Source organism: Patagioenas fasciata, chromosome 1 (genome assembly GCF_037038585.1).
Source record: "Patagioenas fasciata isolate bPatFas1 chromosome 1, bPatFas1.hap1, whole genome shotgun sequence".
Taxonomy (NCBI): Eukaryota; Metazoa; Chordata; class Aves; order Columbiformes; family Columbidae; genus Patagioenas; species Patagioenas fasciata.
In genome coordinates, this window is record NC_092520.1 from 98,403,889 (window position 1) to 98,429,381 (window position 25,493).

At 42.1% G+C, this 25,493-nt stretch overlaps 1 protein-coding gene and 1 long non-coding RNA gene across 9 annotated transcripts in view; one reads left to right on the top strand and one right to left on the bottom strand.

The window, feature by feature from the left end:
• The window catches only part of KDM6A (lysine demethylase 6A), a 155,247-nt gene extending 136,883 nt beyond the window's left edge, over positions 1-18,364 (bottom strand). For 5 of the 8 annotated variants that reach the window (XM_065860533.2, XM_065860559.2, XM_065860515.2 and 2 more), the window contains exons 1-2: positions 17,756-18,363; positions 17,430-17,493 (exon numbers count right to left, since the gene is read on the bottom strand). In XM_065860533.2, the coding sequence (XP_065716605.1) occupies positions 17,430-17,493; positions 17,756-17,916 (225 nt within the window). In that variant the 5' untranslated portion in view covers positions 17,917-18,363. Of the gene's footprint in view, positions 1-17,429; positions 17,494-17,755 lie in introns of all 8 variants that reach the window. The other 3 variants (XM_065860550.2, XM_065860524.2, XM_065860541.2) reach the window with 2 other exon arrangements.
• A 386-nt stretch (positions 18,365-18,750) lies between these two features.
• Positions 18,751-25,254, top strand: LOC136114883 (uncharacterized). Its single transcript, XR_011740272.1, has 2 exons — positions 18,751-20,584; positions 22,973-25,254. It is a non-coding gene; the product is annotated as an uncharacterized lncRNA (long non-coding RNA).
• Positions 25,255-25,493: the final 239 nt, after the last annotated feature.

Below are 25,493 nucleotides of genomic sequence, written 5' to 3' on the forward strand. Positions count from 1 at the left end.
TTAACATTCCAAGCCTTCTCCATCCTATGATCTTACATTTACCTACCATACAGCCTAATGGAAGCAAAACCTTTCACATTTCAGAGGCCTCTACTTACAGTGCAAGATTAACAGGGTCTTTTATGTCCCAAATGTGGGCTACTTCCCAAAATCCTGGGAGATCCTCCTTCCACTGGCTATAGTTATTTTAAACATACGAGAGAAGACAAGCGTGCAATCTCCTGACTTAATTCGGTGGCCCAAGCTATACGGTACCTCCAACCCCACTGCACATGGGGGCTGTCTTCTCTACCTTGTTGAGACACCTCCAGAAACATTATTTGGCTACTTACTCTTTCCTGTGTTAGGGTATCTTCCCACTACTCACAGTCCGCTGTTCTCCATCTGCCCTTTCTCTCTCCTCCCATTCCAATCACACACTTTTTGTTATTTTTCATTCCAGAATGTAAATGTAGAAGTACTTCCAAGGCCTACACCTGCTACATACAGCGAAGTCCCACAGGACAGCATCCTGGTTTTGTTAAAAACAAGACCAGTTCTCTTTTAGTGATTTTCTTTCAGCTAAGTTCTTGACAGACAGTTAAATTCAGCTCACTGGAGAAAGTTCGAAGTAACCGTGTCTACGAAGCTTTTGTACTGGTTCAGATATATGCTTATAGGGTACAACGGCTGAACACTTCATACACAAAGAACACAGTACATAACTCATACCTCTAAGAGCTCAGACATAACACTAGTCAAAAATGGAAGGCTGTTACAAACTGCCTGCATAAAGTATCTGATACTAAATTAAATATATTTCCACACAGATAATGCAGGTTACATGCACAGAAATAAAGTACTAAATGCTTGCATTATAGCATCTAAAACTGTTGAGGAGCATTCCAAAATATACGTGTATATTAAAAAGTGCTATTACCACAATTAATTAGGTTACTTTTGCATATTTATTTGTATATTACTTGAAGAGCATAGTAGTAGACTTAAGGAAAGGTAGAGAATTAAATTAGTAATACTGAACATAAACATGGTTTGAAACTAATTTTTCCAAAATTAAAGAGTATGTGCCTCCCTTTCACATCACCACATGCAAACTTGTGACCGACACCTCACACATCACAACACCTACTTGACAGGGGACTAGGTGCACTCAGAAGATAAGCAGAGCTAGAAATGCTGCAGCGCATGTGGGGGGCAACGGCAGACACACACACAAAAAAATGAATCAGTTAATTTGCTGGAGAGGTTAGGAGGTCAACATTACACAAACAACGGAGCTTTAAGCTTTAACTGTTTCTAACCAGCAATGAAAAGACAACTTATACAGATCTACAGCTTCATAAAGACATGTAAGTGTAACTTCATGGGCACCTTCCTGCAGTGAAAGCCACTTGTCAATGGAAACCTCACCTCTCATATCAGCTCAGTCCCCTGAACAAGTGCTGTGCAATAGTGTCTCCCAAGAGGTATCCCTTCTCCAAAGCTAGGGGAATCTTCTTTAAGTTCTACATGCAAAGCAAGAGGTCAAACCAAAGGGATAACCAAATGCCAAGATTTTGATCTATGTGAAGGAAGACCACACATTTCATTTTTAATGTGCACTTTGAGGAGCAATACAACTTACCTTTACACTGAGAGCCAAAATTATTCAGAAGTAGCAATTTAATTTAATTCCCTTATCTAACTGTGGAAGGATAGGCAGTATGATGGCACTAGCCCTACTCATTTAGTGTCTGCTCTTTAATTTCTAAAGAAAATGTTGATTTGTTCTACTTAAATGAATTACCAATTTAATGAGAAATATGAAGTCACATAAATGTTGCATAATCTTAAGAATGCATCCGTTGTTTGATAATGTTCTTATACCTGCCATCCAAGTAACACTAGTCATTCCTCCTATATTGCAGATTTAATCCACAAAGTATATTTTCCAATGTTTTGTCCAAAACAAGTTAAAAATCAAAGAAAAACAGTAACTTATAATTAAAATATAAGTTGATACAGCAGTTGCAACAGAGTGAAGAATTTACATAACTTGTGATACACCTTTTATTAAGGACAAAAAGCAATGGCTCTAGAAAAAATGTTTCTTTCCTTAAATGCTATCACTTCAGAATAGTTTTCATCTAGAGAATATTTTATCCTAACCAGAGCCAAAGCCTGTGCAATCATGGTACAGTGTAACATTACATAGTTTTTCTGGTCATTTTAGATAACAGCAAGATCACATTGACATGGGCTCTAAATTACATTACTTGAAATGAGATTTAACGCTGACTGAAATTTTTCTTTCTTCAGAAAACATGGAAGGCACTGAAAGCTAAAATTAATACAAGTAGTATCACAACAGCAGATGAAGGCCCCAACTACAGACAGCATTGCTGTTTTACAAAAATCAGGTCTACCATGTCTGCTCACATACTAGGGTAAGAAAAAACTCATATGCCTTGGTTCAACCCAACTAGGGTAACAGCAGAGAGCTTTAATGGTTTTTGATTCTGACACTGCACGCAATGACGCTAACACAATAACTTCTGCAGGCGTATGCAGGGTAGGGATTGTGGAGGTAGAGAAAATGCCAGCACAGCTGTAGCAGCAGAGACTACTGTCCAACTGAGATCCAAGTGTGAATACAAACACAAAGAGGTTATCTGAATTTGACAGTACATTCATTCTCAAACTCAGGTATCAATATGTACAGGCACTGATAACTACTACTTTTTGTTTTGTCTTGTTTTTTTAGAAAACGGAATCACTGGCAAACAAGATGCTAAGTGAAACAAGTAATCTGCTTAGAAGAACAAATTAGTTAATCCATTTCAGCAATGACATGACAAAAATCCGGATAAGTTCTCAAACACCACAGAAAAATCAAGAAAGTGAAGTCACTGCAGCAGAAGTGTCTTCCTTTTCAGCTTCTGAAGCCTGACGGACCTTAAGCAAGTCATTAATGAACTGCTTTAAATTGGTCTGTTCCATTTTTGAGTTCTGATTATGGAAGGAAGCCCTGAGGACAAAGTTGTGAAATGACCTGTAGCTGGAACCTGTTTTCCTGTTTCAGTTGGTAAATCTGCATAGCTGCTTACCCACCCTTCTTAAGGCACATTTTCCTTGTGTTAGAAAATTCCTACCTACTTGTGCTAAAGAATCTTTAGAACAAGCAAGTTCTAATGCATTGGATAGAGTGCTTTGCTCTAATCTCTTTGCTTAAGGAAAAAAAAAAAAATAAGAACAAATTAAAATTACTTCCAAATATCAAGAAGCTTTCTCTAGAAGATCCCTGCTGCTTGTCCTTTAATAGCTACATAAAGAAACTGAAGGAGACCAGCCAGGCAAAGCCCATGGAGAGCTTGGGAGGAGCCCAGTGGTATGGCTGAGCCTTCTCAAGCAGCACAGAAGTCCTGAGCTGCCCCTCAGCTCCACAGGTATCATACATTCCCCAAATCCTGAGAGCTCCTTGTGCAAAATGAGTGCTCTTACCCATTTTCATTTTCTCAAGAAGGTTACTTTCATCTAGAAATCATAATAAAAATCACCCCCTCCATCATTCTCTGCAACTGAGTAGCAAATGCTGCTCTATAGTATAAACTAGTTTATTTTTTCAAACTACCAAGGATTTAGCTTAATTAGCAACTAAAAGTAGTACAAAAATCTTCCTTGTCACTGGATATAATGGGAGTCATCTTGTTCTCATATTTTTGGCAACAATGCAAGCAAACTCAAAGTTTGCAACTGGCATTGCAGGAAAACATCCTACCATTCAAAAGCAAAAAACAAGCTGCCACAGGGGAAGAAATCAACTAATAAAGAAAAACGCAACTTAAGATGACAGCGTTTTTACTGGCAAGGAATAAACAGATTGCGATATTCCAATTCCAGCTTTTTCCTTATACAGTTTGGAACACATCTACATTCCCAGAACAACTGAAGATAATCTTCAAGATTAGGCATTACAGTCCTATGCCACAATCATGTCTCTACCATACACAATTATCTAATGAATCCTTACACAACCTTCCACAATTCTACCAACTGTTCCAAATACATCCATCACCCCTACAAGAGACTTCCATACTACAATACAGCTTTTGCTGTGCTTTCTACTTTTTTTAAACAAAAGTTCCTTTTCAGGTTCCATTCAACCATTAATATTTTTTCAAATTATTTATATCAAATAAATTTTTTTAAATGTCTTGTATTGAGACTACACACAGAAAAAAATTCCCACCAATGCAGCAAAGATAGGCAGTGTACAACTAAATCCAAAAGGCTGCCAAAACTAATAAAATTTTCAACACATGAACTTGTAATTTAACAGAATCCTTTTAAGGTTGAAAATAAGACCTTCTCCTGCTCATTAGTTAACACGGACTCAGATGGTCTCTGTCATCTCATCTTACGCAGGCAACAAAAATGAACTCTGCTATAAGCACAAATACCTCTAAATCTTCCCCACATATAACCAGAAGAGGCTTTAATTTCAAATATTAATTTCCTCCACACAGCAACTACAGTTAAGAAAGCCCTCCACTACAAAAACTTAATTTGCTAATTAACTTATGTGTGATCCTGTGTCAAAGGTATACTTGAGGATTTTCATGAAGATGTCAGAAAAGGCTGGCACAGACATGTATCTCTCTTGTATCACCTAATTTTCAGAATTTTGTTTCAATGCACTACATTTTTTTTATTTCCCCACCTCTTAAGCAAGGAATAGAGGAATATATACCATTCTGATTCAGAATTACCTGAACAGTTTCTAAATAGGGATTCTTTTCCAGAAATTTTAAAAAGTAAAAGCTATGCTCATTCACCCTTTCCTTAGAGTTAAGAAAGGAACAAACAAGCGCTTTTTTCTTCTTAAAAACAAGGAAGGGAAAAAAAATTGCTTAAGCAAAAAAGACCCTTAGGCCTAATTTGCTGATCTTTTCAAAGGTAACACTCGAAATCTGATAGTCCTTCAATGAGTTTTGTAGTCTCCCATTTTTTTAAATTTATAACGTTCAAGTGTTAATGGAATCACAAATGTAAAGGCTCTGCCCTTCCAACCATTAAAACCCAGGAGATAGTAAAACACTCAGAAAACAACACGTTTCTATGCTCCACACCAAAGACTAAGAATGCATAAAGTTTTAAGAACCATGGCATGTATAACCTACCTTTAGTTACTACATTTGCAACATGCCCAGAAGCTCCATTAAAGTTTACCAACCAATGTACTCAATTTTTGTACTTCTTGATTTTTCCCATTATCATTCCATTTTTTCTTTCCTACCAGGGATTGCTTATGACATGCTTTATGATGTTATATAACGGATGTTCTCCATTTTTCTTATCCTTCCACTTTAAACTCTTTCTACACTTTGTTGCATTAAACTATATCATTATATTCTCTAGATCGGCATCATTCTCCCTTACACAGGTTTTCAATTCCATACATAAAGCTACTTCTTGCCCTTTTAACATATTCACCTACACCCTCCATCATTACTCAGCTTTATGTTTCAAATCCAAAGGCAGTAAAACATGACATGAGAACAGACACATGACAATTCTTGGCCTTCATTTTCATCTTGAGGAAAGAGCAGTAGTAGGTTTCTTTACTCTTCCCCTCCTTGGGGGATGAAGGCAAAAGGGAAGCAGCAGAAGAAGATGAAGACATAGACAATGCAGCACATGCTTCTTTTGAAGATGCAGCTTCCTCTACCATGCCTTATATTTACTTCAAAAAGTGGGAGAGAACAGAGGCACTGTTTTATTCAGAACTCACAGCATAAAACTCTTAGTAAGCTTTTTTACACCCTTCACAAACCCTCCTCAATTTTGTTATCTCTATTTTGTTCTTGTTTACCTTGTTTTTTTAAAACCTTTTGAGGCAGAGACCTGCACCATCAAAAGCTTAAATGATACTTAAGTTAGCAGTAACAGTTAGATGGTAACCAGGGACAAGATTAAAAGGTAGCTGTTGGAAAGAATAAATATACCATGATTTCCACTGCTGCCCCTGCTTCCCCACCACTCCACTTCGTCTGCATCACTTTGTCATCCATTTAATTCCTTGGTTTCCCACCCTTCCTCACATCCAATCCTATAAGCATTCTTTTTCAACTTTCTCTCCATTTCCTTTAACTGAAAATCTCTTCTTTTTATTGCAACACTATATTCTGAAAAGCCTTTCCAGAAGACTCTCTTATTTCTCATCTTCCCCTAAATCAAATGGAGGCCTGATTTTTACTAGCCATAGGTTCTAGAAACCTCAGCATCTTGCCTTCATTCAGAGCCATGTCTGCCATGACATAAAACAGCTTAATAAAAAAGACTTAGTTTTCTTGTACAGCCCTTGTTACATATATTCTGGCATTCTCTGCTGCTGCATATATGCTCACATCTGAACCTGTCCTAAGTTTTCTAGCAGCAGACTAACTTTGTAAAATACTAGCTTTTCCTTCAGAGAGAGTAATGAAGCTGGGTCACTGTGCTCATCCCATCCCTCCTCACCGAAAACAAATATAAACCTGGTAACCTGTGCTTCCAAAATATATATAATTCTATCTCCTATAAGAAAATAAGGGAAACAAACCTTTCTACTTCAGCAACAGTTTTTATTCTTTATAGAAACAGCATCACACTAAGCAGGACCCCCCTTAGCCTTCCAAATTTCTCTCTTACAGCACCTATACAGCCTTTTTGGAATGTGCACAATAACCTGTATTCACAAAACACCAGGCTGGAAGGGACCTCAACAATCATGCGGTCCAACCTTTCCTGGCAAAAGCACAGTCTAGACAAGATGGTTCAGCACCCTGTCCAGCTGAATCTTCAAAGTGTCCAATGTTGGGAAATCCACCACTTCCCTAGCGAGATTATTCCAATGGCTGATTGCTCTCATCATGGAAAACTTCCCTTGTCTCCAACTGGAACCTCCCCAGGAGCAACATGTACCCATTGCCCCTTGTCTTTTCCATGTGACTCCTTGTAAAAAGGGAGTCTCTATCTTCTTTGCAGTCACCCTTTAAATACTGGAACGTGGTGATAAGGTCTCCCCTAAGCTTTCTTTTCCCAAGACTGCACAAACCCAGTTCCCTCAGCCTTTCCTCATGTGGCAGCTTCCCAGTCCTTTGATCATCTTTACAGCCCTTCTCTGGACCTTTTCCACCCTGTCCACATCTATTTTGTATAGTGGGGACCAAAACTGAACACAGTATTCCAGGCGCGGTCTGACAAGTGTGAATAGAGCAGGATAATTGCTTATGTATCTCCGCTGCTGATGCTCTTGCTAATGCAGTCCTGCATCCTGTTGGCCTTCCTTGCTACAGCAGGACACTGTTCCTCATATCGAGCTTGCTGTTCACCAGGACCCCCAGGTCCCTTTCCACAGAGCTGTTCCAGCCAGACAGATTCCAGCCTGTGCTGCACTCCTGGTTTATGTTTTCCCAGGTGCAAGACCTTACACTTGTCCTTGTTGTACTTCATCAGGTTCGTGTTAACCCACCCCTCCAGTCTATGCAGGTCTTCCCGCAGGGTAGCTCTCCCTTCCAAAGCGCCCACTTCCCCACTCAGTTTGGTGTCACTGACAAACTTCAGGGTACACTTGATCCCATCATCCAGATCACTTATGAAGATGTTACACAGTGTTGGGCCCAACATCATTTCCTGGTGGACCCCGCTTGCGTCAGGTTGCCAGCTTGAAAAGGAGCCATTTAGTACCACCCTCTGGGTGCAGCCTGTCAGCCACTTCTCCACCCACTGCAGAGATCACCTTTCTAGACCATAATGCGTCAGTTTCCCTATGAGAAGGCTGTGGGAAACTGTATCAAAAGCCTTGGAGAAATCCAGGGAGACAGCCTCCACTGTCTGCCCCACATCAAGAGAGCAGGTACTTTGTCACAGAAGGTCATCAGGTTTATCAAGCATAATTTGACCTTGGCGAATCCATGCTGGCTATTCCAAATCGTGTTCTCCAACTGACTTCTGACAGACCCCAGGGAGATTCATTCCACAACTTTGCCAGGGACTGAAGTCAGACTGATGGGCCCATAATCTTCTGAGTCCTCCTGTAAGACCTTCTCGTAGATGGGGGGGTGACATTAGTCTTCTTTCAGTCTTTTGGGATGTCCCCTGATCTCCACAACTTCTCAAAGATTGTGCAGAGCAGCCTCACAATGATGTCAGCCGGCTCTCTTAACACCCTCAGGTAGATATTGTCAGTGGCCATCAATTTGTAGGGGTCACACTCCCTCACCAATCTTCCTTCACTGACAGTGGGTCTGTGTTCCCATCAATCTGGATTTCTGTTCCCATCAATCTGGATTTCTGTTCCCAAGGCCTGAGGCCCAATAATGCTGGTAAAGATAGAGGTGAAGCCTTTTCACCTCTTCTGTTTAACAGTGGGCCAATATTTTCCTTGGGTTTCCGCTCATTGTGTATGTACCTGAAGAACCCTTTCTTATAGTTTTTGACATCTCTGGCCAACTTCCATTTGAGCTGACCTTTGCTTTTCTAATTGCACCTCTGCAAGCCCTGACAATGCTCTTGTAGTTCTCAACTGCTGTTTGTCCACCTTTCCACCTCTGGCACACTCCCCTCAGTTTTGAGCAGACTTAGAAGCCCATACTTAAGCCAAAGAGGTCTTTTGCTCTGCCTACTTCCCTCACCTTTAAAACGGATGAACTGCTTTTGTGCTTCCATTAGGGTGTTCTTGAAAAACTCCCAGCACTCGCTAGTTCATTTATCCTGCATGGAAGCTTTCCACAGAAGAGCTCCCAACTGAGCTCTGAGCAAGCTGAAGTTTGCTCTTCTAAAATCTAAAACTTTTGTCTTAGTACTAAACCTTCGGTAATGGTTATTTGAAACTAATGAGTTTTTCATTTTTATTAGACTATTTTTGATCTGAATCAGTTCTCCAGCCTGATTCATGACACAGGCTCCAAATGGTTTCACTAGCTTATATGAGAGGCAACAGAGAAACAGAGTACTTAAAATTCTGTTACCTAGAGGAAAAATACATAAAGCTTTAATTTTAATTCATTATTCAACTCTAGATTCTTGTGCAAGTAAGTTTTCGAATCATAAGATAATGAAAATAGTGGTTAAATAAAAAAGTTCAAATGGCAACTGCAATTGAAGTAGGGCAATACTACAAAAAAAAAAAAAAAAAAGAGAACTATTGGCCCTATTTTAAAAGTTGTTGCACTGGATCTTTTGACTAAAGCTGAAAATTATACCCTTAAATTGTTCATAATTTTTAAATTCTCAAAATGCAAGCAGAAATTTAATGAAAAACACATTCAAAATTCAATCTGCTTTAGACTTTAATAACCAATCTATATTGATAAGTGAATCATAATCCTCAAAGCACCACTGTGAGAGAAGGAAATGACTTAAAGCCATTTTAGCAAACAACAATTAATTTAACAACTTACCACAAAGGAAATTCATATGTAGACATATAGTGCTCTGTTTGTAATTCATAACACACTTTTAGTTACTCCCTTACAAAACTATAAATGAGCTTTTAATTCTACATCTTAATTAAATAAGCTTCTTCCATGAACACTACATAGCAAATGCAAGAACCATAAAGGAAGCTATTTTGTCAAAATAGCTCTGATGGTAACTTATGTGTTCTCCTGTACTCTAAAAGGAAAATATCTGAGAAATACTATTCTTCAACTCCCAAACATATTTAATGGGTTTTTTGTTCATTGACAGCATCATTTTTACCTAAGAAATGCTTTCCTACCATTATTTACATACAAAGTATCAAGAACAATACCTGATCCACTGCAAAATGTTGACAGAGGCTCATTTTAAAAATGTACCAGTCAACAAACTTTCTTAGGTCCACAAGCAAATTATTAAATGGCCCATACTACATTTGACAGTATCAATAGAAGTAGTCTTGAAAAGAAGCTTTAACAGACTAACCTGGAAACAGACCATCTTGAAAACAGTCTTTCCAAAAGAGAAATTACAAATACTACAGCTATTTCTTCAATGTGCCTGTCTGTAAATCAGAAACATTTAATAAAATATTTAACTATTTTTTCTTGCTTCACAGAATTTCCCTGGTCCAAAAAACTCAGATCAGATTATCTCAAACACAGTTCCTCTTTTTCCTCATAACAAAAATGTTGTGTAAGGTACCAAGATTATCCTCTCAGGTACACCTGTACGAATCCTGTCAGTCTTCCATAATGCTCCATACAGGACCACTTGTCTGCTTTTAACTACAAATAAGTATTCTGCTAGTGAACAAGATTAACATTGTTAACATTTGTAACAAAGACACTCAACTGGTCTCTATAATGACACCTGAAGCTTAATGAGCATCACCTCAATTTTTAATTGTGAAGACACATTATTCAAACACCATAGCTACGGAACCTCACCGAGAAGGGAGGTTAAAACAAAGAGTAACGTGGATGAGTTGTACATGTAAAATACAACACAGGTGTGAAACTAAAGGACTGGAAGTTGTATACATATACCTATAGGTATTCAGAACATACACCTACATGCATTCAGAGTGAGCACAATAACAGCTCAGCTTCTAGAACTATGTGAACCAACATAAAAACCTGCCACCTAGCTCAGGTACATATTCACCTCAGACTCACAGCCCATCTGCTTAATTAATTTCTGCAGAAGCTGATCTAAGCCCTTTACAGCTGTAATCATTTTTTGCACAACCAATTTCATATCCTCAAATACATACATTTCCTTCCCTTTCAGTCTGTTGAAAATATTGCAAAATCCCTCCCATCACTCAAAAATCATATCAGTTCAGGACCAAGAAGAACAATATCTGTTTATTAACCAGACACCAACCTGAAGTTTAACTCATTCATTTGTAAGGCCAGAAACCATATTTTAATTTCCCCACAGAATGTAAGTTTGTCCAGTTCTCAGTGGAGTAAAGAACAACAGTGAGCTATGACATACAATACTGGTACTGGAAAGTCCTGTGATAAACGTTAATCAGTATAAAATCACTTTATAACCATAAACATTTTCCATGACTCCGTAACTTTGTATCATCTTACTAATGTAATGAAAACAAATGGTTCTACATGAACAGTTATCCAAGTATAAAACATCTACTCTTTTCTAAAATGGTATAACAAACATATGGTATAGCTTTTAGATGATGCTTTTGACACTTACTTCAGATGGTATCAACATTTCCAGATAGTCCTACATCTATAATTATCAAGTCCACTCAACCCACTACAGCGAACAGTTATAAAGGCTGGCAAGAGGCAGAGTGTAATACTTTTTATGAGCAGAAATCACACCTGACTACTATGTATAGACAAAAAATTTACATTGTCTATTTCTTCTTCACATACTGTACAGTACCTGAGATCACCTGCATAGAAATTTGAAAGCTAGAGTCCACAAGTATTGTGACACACAAATGGAGCAATGGAAGGATTTCAGTGGTTAAATTACTGGAATGGAATTGAAGGAAAACATTTTCAAAATTAAAAAATTTGTCAGAACGTCTATCCATCAACTACCAAAATAGAATAATATTTCTCTCTGTTCTTCCTCTCAAGTTGCTGCCTGCCTTGTCTGTTTGGTTATTAACATCAACAGGGCATGAATTATCTTAAGTCTATGCACATGTATCACTTAAAGAAATTGACCATTTCAGCCTCGAGACTCAGTAGACCCGTACTTAGGAGCTGTAATATCTAACATTTATTCCTTAAAAAACATGAAAACCTTCTATAACAAATAAAGATCTTATATTGTGTTCCCTATTAATAGTCTCCTGATAGCAAAGATAAAGCTTACTGAAATTCAAATACCAATATGCTAGCTGTCCTGCAATCTTAACTACACTTCTACGGAAGTTTGTTGTCCGTAGAGATGAGGTACATTCTTGACTTTTCACTAACATATTAAAATAACAACTGTAACATTTGTAACTTCATCAATTTCCTTGCCTTCAGGAAGTAATAACACTGCACTTTGAACTTAAGAAATACCCGAAACATTCAAGAACGTATGTTTGGAGTAATTAGAAACACTGTTCTAAAGAAGTATGCCTTGAACACTTGTTTGGAAAATATCAAAACATGCCAAGTATCTCAAATAAAAAGTACCAGGTAATGTCCATCAAAAAAAAAAATAAATACATACACCAGATGAAGTACAAATATTGCAAACCTATAGCTAAGGCTTTAAGCACCAGTATACATAAATATCACTCAGACTGTAAACATCATTTCAAAGTATAAACATGGTACAACCATAAACTATAAAATGTGCTATTCATTACAACTTATTCAGATCCTAAAAAACCCTACTCTATTACCATAAAGTCCAAACTGCATACAGAAAAATAATTATCTTAAAAAAAACCACTATACATCCATCCCAATTATCCAATAAACATTATCCACTTAACATTTTTACTCCAAATCTTTTCACTTCCAGATACCTTCATAAAAGGCTAGAAAACCAGTTCTGCAAACACCACCATTCAAAAAACTGTAGCCAATTTTAACTTGTTCCACATTAACAGACAGCATGCTAGATAATAAAGAAATAATAACAAATGTAGAATATATTTAAAAAAAAAAAAAAAGCAACAGCTCGGATAAAAATTTAGAGAAACTGGAAAGGCTGTCTAATTCCTAGAATGCTTCTCAAATGTCCCATGGTACTAATTCCCCGTTCCTCAATTCCCAGCACTGCCATTATAAGGCAAACACTGTATTTCTTCTTAAAAGCAATATTTCTTTGTTTTCATTAAAATAAATAAAGCTAAAATGTTCCCAAAGTTATTAAAAAAACTTTACTTCACCTAGACTAATTTCCTAAAATGTTTTTCTGCATAATTATTTTTCAAGTCTGTTATAATTAAAACTGAGAATATTTAATTATAGATTAGTAGAAAATTAACATTAATGTCAACACTAAAGGGACAAAGTCAATATATACTAATTCACACTGTCCGGAGCTATTTTTAAACAAGTAACACCTACAAGAAAGATGAAATAATATTGTCATTGTGTACTTATTTTATATGCTTAATAAAAGCACAGATAATCGCTTTGTTAATTTTGTCAATGAATGGTCTTTACACAAAGGAAATACAAATTTTAAAATCAGCTGGAAAACAGAAGGGCTGTAAAACCAAAAGAGACCAAAACCTGGTGTACTGCAGAACTACTTCATCTCTCTTTAAATCAACTCCAACATCAATACTTTTAAATGGAAACACGCTTCAAATTTTGTCTACAGGATATGAGAAACTGATTAAACTCAATGAATAGGAATTAACAAGCATCTTATACCCAATACATTATACCAGCGACCTCAAGCTAAATCTGTATGGGAGCCAAATAATTATAACTTATGAAACGAAGGTTTGTCATTTAGTCAACTTTGGCTAAACACTGGAAGTACCATTAAAAAAAAGGCAGGGAGGAAGAAATAAAAAATTAAATGCTTTGCAGTTCACTTCCAATACAATGGATGTCCACCCCACCATCAAATAATCTTTAGGCTTCACATATTGCAAGAACATCTTCCTGAGAAAAAGAAACATCAAGATAAGAGCAGGGTGTTTGTTTTTTGGGTTGCTTCCTTTGTTTTTCCTCCTTCACATTAATGCTCTTGTCAACTAGAGGCATAACACTGAACACTTTATCCTATACAAGACTGACTACATTTGATTTTCAGCATTTCAACCAGTTTGATAGGTGACCTCTCAATTTCCCTCTCATCTCCCCCAAAACCACATTAACTGCAAACTATGATTTTTAAGCTCCTTTTCTGCAAAAAATTACCATTTTTTGGCAACAGAAAAATCCATTCTTCTGTCACACATAGTAACAGCATGTACAACGTAACAGTAAAGTTTGAATTCATCTGGTTAATCATGTATCCAACGCATGGAGCAACAATACAATATTCCTGACCTTTATCCTGTATCTTCAATAATTCACAAACCTGTATAGCCCTGATGTCTTATCTGCTCTTTTGATTTGTTACACCCAGCATCAGGATGCAGTTTAGTTCAAGATACTACAGCCATACATCCCACAAGGCAAAACTACCAAGGAAGGGGGATTGCAGTCCAGACCTACAACATGAATGAAACCAATAACTATGTTAAAGGTCCAGACATGAAGCTTCCTCCACCCCTGAGAGAGATCTCAGATTTCTTCTTATTAAGCTCTGTCATGGTGTAGCTTCATTAAACCAGAGTTCCCACTGCAAAGGCTTCATGAAATCTCCTGGCCAGCCTGCAAGTGGCTTGGGCCAATGTGTTGCCTCCTCAATTGAACCCCAGCAAAAACAAGACCACTGCCTCCTCCTCGCATTGAGACACAGGATTTCAAGCCACAACAGAATCCTGCCACTGCACAAGTACCTCTGCAGATAATGGAGCAGTTCCCTCAACGCTCACAACCCAAGACCCCACCTCCCCCCAAAACAGTCTCCTCAAACACATACATCTCCTACCACCTTAACCACAGGCAACTAGAGAACACTGCCAGCTGCTCACAGAAGAGACTGCCACAGCCCTCCTTTTTAAAAGGTTCAATAGCAAGTGTACTGTTCTCACATCAAGTTGCATACCAATAAATTTTTGCCTTTGTGAAGTATTCCGCTGGAAACATGACTCAATGATTTTCCTCACCTGCTATACTTGCACATAAATCTCACATTACTTTATAATGTGTTGTCTTATAGATTCTTATATCAGTCAGTTAGGATTTTGTAATTATGGAGTCCAGGGTCTTTGTTAGCTGCTGTTGCTCTATGCACAGAAGATTTGGTACTATCACTGTAAACACTAGTAATTAAATGCACATATTTATGCTGTGTATATATACATACATATATATGGTCACACTTTCTACAATAAAAATAACTGCTACAAAAAATTAATCTGCTAGATTAATTACTCTGAACCTTCCCGTCCAGTGCAGACTCTATGAAGCTTCCGACACACAGAAAAAGAACTCTTTAAGTAACAAACATCTTAAAAATAACTTCTAATCGATATCAGTAACTGAAATATGTGCACATTCCCTGCAAGTAAAAAGCACAAACAAAACCGAACCTGGTTTGAGCCAAGAAAATCCGCTCAAACATCTTTGCAACGAACAGTAACATTTTCATCTTTCTACTTCCTGAACAATCGACTTTCCTCAGAGACAAGTTCTACAAAGAACACACTTTGTGAATTAGTGTGCATTTCATAAATATCCAAGACACCGTCAGAAAACTGAGGTGAAATACCAAAATATTTGGTTGTGGGGTTTTTTGGTATTCACTGCATGGATTCATACACTGATACAGTAGGAGAACATACAATGATATCTCTAGAAATATACTTCAGAACTACCAAAATGCCCCAGAACTTCAGTCATCTCAAACATACTGTCTGTATATACTGAAACTTGAATGAACTGGTATAAAAAAGAAAACGCATTATATGCAAGAAAGGACTCAAAACTCAACCGATTTGCTGAACTGCTGCCTGCATTACTTAATTTTATAGCATGCAAAATAAAACTTAACCTTGTGATATGACAATTATATATGATGCTTTTATTTTATATCGGGCATCCTTAAGCTCTAATTCTAGTATTTCTGATAGTCTCAACAGCATTCACAGAACATTCATTAATTCCGGCCCACTAACAGTTAACGTACATTATTTAACTGGTCTGACATGTCACTCCCCAATCTTTTTGATTTATCGAAAGAAGTGCTTTTATAAATAACTCTACAAATCAAAAGGAAAGCATGAGATTTTTAAAAATGCAAGCACAAAGAAGAGTGTACTTGCTTTTCCTTCGATCCCTCCCCCCTCCCCCCACGTACTGACATTGAGCTTTTCTGATCATGCCAGAAATAAACATCCAAACACAAGTAAGGGCCTAGGCTACCGAATTCAATGTGCTTTATAGTTAGGTCTTCAGATCAGCCAAGACCAGCATGAGAAAAAAATTCTTCACGTGTAAGCATCAGCTTACAGCACAGGCACAACAATAGGATGAACAAAGTGTCAAATGCAACGCTACTGACAGGAACAAGTCAGAAAGCAGGAACCTGAAGAGGCCAGTCCCCTGCTTCAACCGTGTGATATTTTAAAAACACTTCCACTTGTTCTGTTACACAAACGTTTTCTTCAGGTTTAGCCTCTAAATACAACTGGCAGACACTCAGCCTGCACAGCCTTTGTCAGTAGCTTACGGATGGGCAGCAGAATGTGCTACAGGTTGATAAGAGCACCGGTGCTGCAAACGCCCTGCGTGCAGCAGGAGAGCACCCAAAAAGAACTTGCAATGCACAGGAGAGTTTCCCTCAACGCTTAACCGCGGCCTTCACGCTCGAGACGACGTGCACGTTAGTGTTCCCAGTATTTGTTTCGTGTTTATCTCCCACCCCGCTTCTCTTTCTCCTCCCTGTCCGGCCATCTTGGGCCGACAAGAGCAGCCATTACTTAACTAAATGACAGGGCCAACAACTTTTCACAGAAACATCTCTCTCAAAAGGCCGGGCTGGCTTCAACCACCTTCGGGCCGTCCCGCTCCCTGTCAAGCCGCCCGGTGGCCGGGACGGCAGGGCGCCCGCCGGGCGGGACACGGCGCTCGGCGAGGACCTCGCACGCTAGAGGCAGCCGGGCCCGCAGAGTAAACAAGTCACTCGGCGACGGGCTCCGGGAGCCGCTCAGCGCCGCGCCCGCCCCGCCGAGGCCAGGCCCGGCCGCCCCGCTTTCTCCGACTCCGGGTCAGCTTCCCCCCCACCGCGCCGCGCAACGGCTGCCGGGCAGGGCGCGCGCAGCCGCGGCCCCCGCCGCGCGGGGCGAAAATCACGAGGGAGGGTCCGGGAGAGGCCAACGTCAGCAGCGCCTCGCGCGCGCCCTCCCCCCCCCGCCACCACCTCCTCCTCCTCCTCCCCCTCCCTCCCGCCCCCACCCCCGCGCCCCCCTCCCCCGCCCCGCCGCGCCGCTTGGCGTTTGCTCCCGGCCCCGGGCTCCGGCCCCGGCACGCAAGCACTTTTCCGTCCCGGGGCTGGACGGACACTCGCAAAGTATCCGGAGCGGAGCCCGCGAGGCCGCGCTCCTTCCGTCCCACACCCGGCCCTGCTCGGATCCCTCCTGCGCGGGGGTCCGCGCTGACTACGGAGGTGGGGGGAGGGGGAAAGAGCAAAGGCGGCAGCAACGCGTGGGGAGACCGCAGCAGGGTGCGAGGCGGAGCGCCCTGCCGCCTGCGGGGACGTGCGGCCGCGGATGTGGCGGTGCCCCAAACGCACTCGCACCCAGGTGCACACTCGCACGCACACACCGTGTGGACCCGGGGGACCGGAGGGAGGGGGCGGCTGGGCCGGGCCGGCTCCCTCCCCCCCCCATGCCCCCCCCCCATGCCCCGCTCCACATCCACCCTCGCGCTTACCTTTAACAGCAAGGCCTTCGTTCTGGCGCCATCTTCATGAAGCCTCAGAAATCCGAAGAGTCGGCTGCAGAAGGGGAGCGGGCGGGAGGGAGGGGAGAGAGGCACCAGCGTTAGCGAGAGTCAGCCCCCAGCACGGGCAGGCAGGCAGGCTCGCTCTCGGCGGGCAAGGGCAGAGCGCAGAGCGCGGCGGCGGGGCCCGGGAGCTCGCACACGGGCACACACGCACTCCCGAGCGGGGAGCCGCGGACAGAGGAGGGGGGGACACGGAGGGAGCGCGGGCCGAGCTGGGACACGGAGGCGGCCGGGGCGGAGTGGGGAGCGGGTACCTGTCGAGGCCGGATAGGGCTTCTCTCTCCTCGGCTGTCAAGCTGGCGAAGTCCTCCTCGCTCTGGCCGCTCGCTTTCCCCGCCGCCATTTTCTTTTCCTCATCACCGAAAGGAGCAGCAGAGGCGGCGGCAGCGGCGAGCGACACTCCGCACGATTTCATGGAAACGCAGCGTAATTAACTCACGATCGCAACCCCCCCCCCCTGCGCGCCCCCAACACCCCCCAGCGCCGGGCGGGGCGGGGTGCCCGACACACACACACACCACAACTTTTATTACAACAACAACAGCCGGCAGGGAGGGGGAGGGAGGGAGGGAGGGGAGAGGGAGGGAGGCGGGGGGAAGCCCCGCTGCTCGGAGGAGGAGGGAGGGGGGAGGGAGGGAGCCCCAGCGCTGGAGGCTCGGGGGAGGGGGGGGAGGAGGAGGCGGCGGCTGCTGCGGCGGCGGTGGATGGCGGCGGAGCGGTGTTTACATCGCCGCGGCGCCGCTCGCCCCGTTGGCGAGGGGTGCGCGGAGCCGGGGTGACAGGGGCCCCGCCCGCCCTGCCGCGCGAGGTGTGTTTGCCGCCTGTACAAACTTCCCCAGCAGCTGCCCAAAGTTGTTGTAATTGTGTCACACAGCGAACCCCACGCCGCCACCGTGACCCCCCCCCTCCCCGCCCGCCCGCTCGGGTCCACGCAGCCAATCGCCACCTCCGCGGTGCCGCACGTGACCTTTGTTGACTTACGTCAGTCATAGCACTCTTCTACCGCTGCGCTTCGGCTTGGTTGGCCTTCGGCTCCCACCTCCCTCGACGGCGTCATGCCATTGGTCAGCATCTGAGGGAGGAGGCGGGGCTTCAGGAATTTGCGGCTTATGAGCGGTCAGAAGGGCCGTCAGTCAGAGGAGCTTTTCGATTACCCATCGCCAGCAGGTTTGGCGTGCGCCTTTAAACACCGGAGGCCGAGAAGGCGGGGGAGGGAGTAGTAGTTTTCGGGAGTGGCGGGTGGTGGGAGGGCTGCGCTCACGGACGGAGTTGCGTAACGGGGGCTCCGGGCTGGGGGAGTGGACGTCGCTGAGGAAGCGGGCCTCGCTAAGGCCTCACTGGTGGGGGCCGTGCGGCACTGACTGGGGGAGTGCTGCGCTCGCTCGTCCGCCTTGCCCTGGCTTGGGCGCGGGGCGTGGCGCTCCTGGCACAACCGGATAATAATGGCTTCCTCAGACGGGGAGCAGAGACCGTGCTGGCTCGGACTCCATGCACTTAAGCAGAAGGGAGGAGGAGAAGCCGCCGCCCGAGGGTTTGGTTGGGTGGTCGGTAACGCCTGTGCAGAAGGGCGGTGGCGGCCGAAGCGAAGGCAGCCCCCGTGGCACTGCAGTTGACTTCACCCGCCCTGGGAAGTGGAGGGGGAGTCGCAGAAGCGCCGGCGTCCGGTCCGTGGCTTTTCACCGTCCTCTAGCAACGGCGCAGGGAGTTTTCTGCCGCCACTTGCGGCGGGCGCACGCGCCGGCCGCGGGGGAGCTGCCGTTGGCCCGCCCGCGCGGCAGCTGCCACCTCCCCAGCGGCCGAGCGCGTGGCTGTACTCGAGGCGCGTGGGGCGGGGGGTAAGGGAGAGGAGGGCGCCCGAGGGAGAGCCGCCCCTCCCCGGGAGCCAGTGACAGGTGGAGTGGCGCCCGCCGGCGCGAGCCGGGCGTCCGTCACGTGGCGCGGGGGCGGGGCGGGCGCCGCGCGGGAGCGCTCTCGCGAGGCGGCGGCGACCCGCAGGCGTGAGGGTGGGGAGGGACGGGGCCGAGTGGGGCTGTGTGTCCCTCGTCCCTGCCGGGACCTGTGTTAAGCGGCTCGGCTGCGGCATGGGGGTGCGGAGCGGTGGGCCGGAGGGGAGCTTATTTGTAGGAAAGCATGAAGGACCCAAGTTGGGCTTCTGGGAACGTCTCATACGTGAGTAAGCTGCTGAATTTCTTTGGACGTTGAGGGGAGAGGGGCTTTATGAGCTCTGCTTGCATCCCCTCCTTTATTAAGGCCAAGCCTACCCACAGTCTTCCTCATGGCATCCTTGGTTCCTTGACCCTTCCCAGCTTACCAAGGAACTGAAGTCCTTGGTTTTTTTCTTTACAGTCCTGTTAATTTGTCCTCGCAGCCTGGAAGCTTGGGAGTTTTCTCTGTGAGGATTTTGAAAATCCATTAAATCTTGCTTCTGCTCTGGTACTTATGAGAATATCAGCGTTTTGCAGGTGTGTGGTGACACAGCTCATTGCTCGTACCCATTTTGCCGAAAACAGTTTAGCAGCAGTGTTCTATAACATCACTGTATCCCTTCTCCAATGTCTACCTGAAACCCCATGATTGTGCAGAATTTTCTGTCAGTTGGATTTTCTCCCATTGGGTAGGGGCCTGTTTCATGACTGCCAGGCACTGTAAAGCGTAAGTGAAGCTATTAACTGCCTTTAGGAGTAAGATTAATGAGGTCAAAAGCCAAGCGATGCAAGGTATGTGCAATCACAGTGCTACTTTTGCTGGTTCTACCCTTTTTTTTTTTCTTTTTTTAGTTGCCAACTTTAAATCATGTACTCCTGAAACTGAAACATGTTTCTGCCTTTGTAGGTGTTAAAGCTTACGTTTACACGTCAGTGATGCTTTCCAAATGGATCCTCAACTGTTTTCTGGTCCTGATGGTGCCTATAGCACAGTGCAGAGACACTGGCAGACGTGTGCAGGCCTGCACTGCTTCCCAGAGTACTGATTGGAGATCTGGTCAAGACAAAGTCTTGAATAATGTTCTTGGTCCACTTAGGAACAGAGTCTTGTCATGTAGCCATGCTTTCTGATACAAATGCAACAAAAAAGTATAAGAGGTAGGCATTTGTGTTTGAAGTACTTTTGAGTTTGGAATCCAGATAAAAAACAAGTTACTTTTGGTTCTGCGAATAGGCCGTAGTCTATTAATAGTGAAAACAGCTATGATCAAACATCTATCTGTGTCTGTATTTTACATGGTTTCTCAGTCACGTATTTTCTCATCAGTGCTTCCTTAGGGACCTAACTCAGAGCCAAGAACTCCACTGATTGGTAATGTGCCAAAAATAAGGTATTTGAGCACATTATTTCTGAGGATTTTGATTATGAAGTCATGCTGCAAAATGGAAACATAAGCCAAGTGTAAATCAACAGAAAGAATAGTAGATGAAACTATTTCACAGTATGGGAAAGGTAACTTCTAAATTACAAAGCAATTCAGGAGATTTCATAGAAACGCAAACAAGTCTCAGCTCAACTGAAAGCAGAACAAGAAACTACCATGCACCTGAAGCCATAGCACCTGAGTTCCTCCCTTAGTACACCCTACCTGTATTGTTTCAGTTTTATTTCCAGTTGCTTTCTATTTTTGTATGTGAACTACTGTAGGGCTGACTTAACTGGTGCCATAAAGGTCTTTGTTTTGTTTCAACTCTTTCAAGATATACAAATTTCACCTTCTTTAATAACAGCAAGAAAAGCTTGAAAATGCATACTGAAACTAGTGGTCCCTGCCCTTGCAAACAGTCAGATAACAATTTTGGAAGCTAACATTGATATGCTAGCACCTGTAAGAAAGGAGAGAAATTATTTCAGGCAAGTGTGATGCTGGCCTCCCACTGTGAGGTACACCTGGAAGCTGACTCCAGAAGGAGTATGTCCTTAAATTCTTAAGAAGAAAGAAGGAAACAGCACTGTTGTTCTGTGTCTATCAAATATTAGTAAACTTGTTAGGTTTTAGATTAATTTAAATTCCCAGATCATCTAGGAGTCCTCAGAACCACTTTACTACCTTCTTTGTGAAAGTTGTGGACCCATAACACTCTTGGACTGAACAGTCCTTTTTGGATCCCCTTTCCTGTATGTTTTCAACCCTGTTAATTTTCCGTGCACATTGTCTTTGTGTATTTATATAGGCTGTGTTAAGTATTGCCTTGTCATGCTGCAAAGACTTGTCCATTCTGTTAAGAAACTGAACACTGTTAGTGTGTATGCAGTTGCAGAGTAGTTAATGCCAGAGAGGACTCTGTGTTACAAGTAGGTCTTTGGCATGCTGATCATTCTCTTCAGCTTGAAATTGAGATACAAAATTAATGTCCCACTTCTTGAAAAGTAATGTTAGAAACAGCAAAAGCTAATTCTAGAGTTCTACTTGCACATACACATCACCTGATGTCTTGCGAAGCTGAAAAGCAACTCCTGAAATCACTCAGGAAAAAAAAAAAATTGATACGGGCGGAAGATTCAGGTTTAACAACTGGCATCAAGCTGCCATCTCACTTGATGTCAGAGTTAGTTCTGGTACCACAAGCATCTAGGTTCACTGGCAAAGAGTACAAGCCTGAGTATATATATGAGCTCAGTCTCAGGAAGATAACTTCATGTAGCATGGAACAGGGGAAGGGTGACCTGCTCCAGGTCTGCTTTCTACTTCACATCAGTATTATGTTTTGCTGCCTTCAACTCCAGCAATCAAGTGCTGGCTTGCCATTGTCAATTAAAGGAGGACCTTTTTAGAGGTGATGGTGATCCTACCATTTTTGTGAGCAAGAGTATGCTGGTCTGTCATGAATGTTCACCACAAATTCACTATAAATCTGTTGATAGGAAGTCCTTACTGGAGGCTTGTTTGCTGCAATAAATACTGTCTAGTGTCAGGAATGCTTCTTGCAAAGCATGAAGCTCCTTGCTGCAAGTGTCCTGAATGACAAATGCACAAGGCCTGATCTGCTTTTTCCCATGTCATGATGGGACAAGACAAAGCAGCAGTTTGTTGGAGATCGGAGCCCTACGAATTCAGTAGATTGCTTTTTTTTTTTTTCCTAAAGAGAATTATACCTTCAAAAAAGACTTGGTCTTCAAAATGTAAAATGTTTTGGGCTACTTATGTAAAATATGAGGAGCAAATGGATTCATAAATATTAATAAGTTTTAATGTGTACATGTCCTTAAAAACGAAAACTGTGGATTTAAACTTAAAAGGGCTACCTGGTGGGAGTATGTCACACTGGTTCATTTTAGTTGTACCTAATCTTCTCACAACTCAGGAGGTGGAGCTGCCCATATGCTTTCTTTGTGCTTGCTTTTGAGCTTAAAAAAATACGAAGAGAGCTTTTTCTTGAACTCTCCAAATGTTCTGTATAGTATCATACAAAATTATTTTTTTTTCTAAAGGCAGTTACTTCAGTATGTAGTCTGCAGGCTGAACTTCCTTATATGTCTTGCAGCATGGACAAGCTGGTGGAGGAATGACTCTGTTTTCCTTTGACATGAAATTCTCCCTGGACAAAGCATCTACCACCAACTCACTTTTTCAAAACAACATTCTTTGCTGGACAAATCCAGCCTTATTTTCTGTGTCTTTAGAGCTCTTGCTCTCCAGAAGTGCAGAAGTTCCATGCAACATTCTGTGGTCCATAGCAAGGGAATTGAAAATCCAGACTTTCTCTATGAAGATTTTCTGTGTCACAGTGTTTCCATGGACGACTGCTATTCTCTTACTATCTGACCACCTCATCAGATCCATTCTCAGGTATGTTCTTATTTTCAGGAATAATGATCAACAGAACCTATTGGTTATTATTAACTTATTTGGTGTGACTTCCAAGTCAGGTAGCAAATATGAATGAGAATATATCAATCCCTGCTGGATACAATTTAAATCTTACCATCTCCTGTAGTCCAAGACATACTTGCTAGTCACCTACAGCAAGATGAATGATTTCAGCCCCTGAAAAACTATGGTGCTGCAAGTTAAGCATATTAGTTCAAATTGATCTTTCATTCCTGCTTTTTGAAGTTCTTTGCAGCTGCAAGCTATGAACTGCTAGGGAAGTGAGGGTAATAGTCACCTGCTTATGCTGTCACACAGGAGTCTGAAGCAGCTCAGGATGCACATGTGGTCTCTATTGATGCTACTGTTCAAAAAAAAAGTTTTCTAGATGTGGAGTCAACATTGTGCTTTTAATTGCCCAGAGGACCTCTAACTATAAGGCAAAACATTTTGCAATAGCCCAGAATAAACATGATGACAATTGTGGATTTTTGTGACAAGGTATAGCTACTGAAAAAAATGGCAAAGAAAAAGCAAGCTAAACAGAAGAACCTACAGGATGCCATTTTGTGTCTAACAAAATATAAATCTAACATTGCATTATTCCTACCTTACCATATTTTAGTCAAGCTGTCTGAAATGTGTGGCTATTGGGCATATAAGGGAAAGTAGCATAAACTAACACAACTTGAGAATAGGTTAGTCAGGGAGAAAGTGTTCCCTTTGTTTAACCTTCCATATTCATTAACAGGTTTTTTTCCTGTGTTGTTATTTTTTTCTTAATGCTCTTCATTTACTCCAAGATAAAGGCAGAAAAGCTTAAATTACTAAATTACGTTGTTCTTTAAATTTGGAGCAAAAAAACCTGCAGTACATGATTTTTGTATTTTAGCAGTAGCCCTCATTGTCCGGGAGTTCATAACAAAATGATCTGCAATTTATGTGTTCCTTCTACTACCCTCATTAAAGTTCAGATAAGTGTTGTGTGATGATACGTGTAACATTTTCACAGTGAATGGTGGTCAAGAAAGGGGAAACTGGTCTAAAACCCAAGGGTTTGGGTTATTTTTTTCTAAATACACAGAAAAGTCAAATGCTTTTGCTAGCTGTAAGAAAAAAAAATACATGTGTAGCAGTTAATTATTGAAACTAGAAAATGTTTGAAAAAATGTCTTTCTGATACTCTTATCACTATGCTGATGAACAAATTGCTCTTCAATGTCAGAAATAACATACTACCTTTGAGTGATAAGGGCAGTAAAAGTGAACTTATCTAGGAAATACATTTTTATCATGAAGATATTTTTTCTTTATGATAGTGTTAGAAAACTAGTAATTACTAAATGCTTTAGTTACAGACCTTACTTAACATTGTTCTGTCTTGCTTGAATCATGTAGTCATTTTTGTCTCTTGCCCTCTCCTCCCCTTGGTCAGCTTCATTTTAGAACCTGGGTTGTATCTCAAAGCTTAATGCTGGAATTAATCAGGAATTTAAGTGGTAATTCATAGTCATAAGAATTACATACAGCTATCAGCTAAGCAATAATATCCTTCACCGTTTGGTGTGTCAGCAGAAATCATAAAATTCCCCTTGAGCAATAGAAACTTCAACGGAATTGTTACTTGTTTAAAAATAATAAATAACATGTCAATAATTGAATCTAAACATGGAAAACCATAAATTTGTATGCATAACCTTAACTGTATTTTAAGCTGTTTCATGAAATTCAGAAATCAGTTGTTTTGGATATTTTGTAGATTTTCTGTGTGAGAGACTAGTTCTTTGCATGCTAGCATGAACACACCTGTATGCTTAAATCCTACCAGCAGAAGAAGCGGCTGTTAGAAGAGCTACCACTGTATTGTATTTTTTGGGCTCTATAGTAGAATCTCTAATATTACACTAGCTGACAATTTCTGCAGAATTGAAGAAATAAATAATATGAAAAACTAAACTTGTCCAGTGGTTCCTTTACAATGCTTCTGTTAGCCGATTTTCATTTTTTTTTTAATCATGCCAGTTCCTTGCCCCCACCTGCCACAGTTTTGGCCGTGTCTGTTGGTGTGTATTCCAAATATGGGCATGCTTTCATTTGTGTTAATAGTTTCAGAAGACAAGAGGTAAGTGTCCACCCTCCCACTAGGAACTGGATGGGGCAGCTTATGATATTCCGTCTTCCAAAGAAGTCACCCA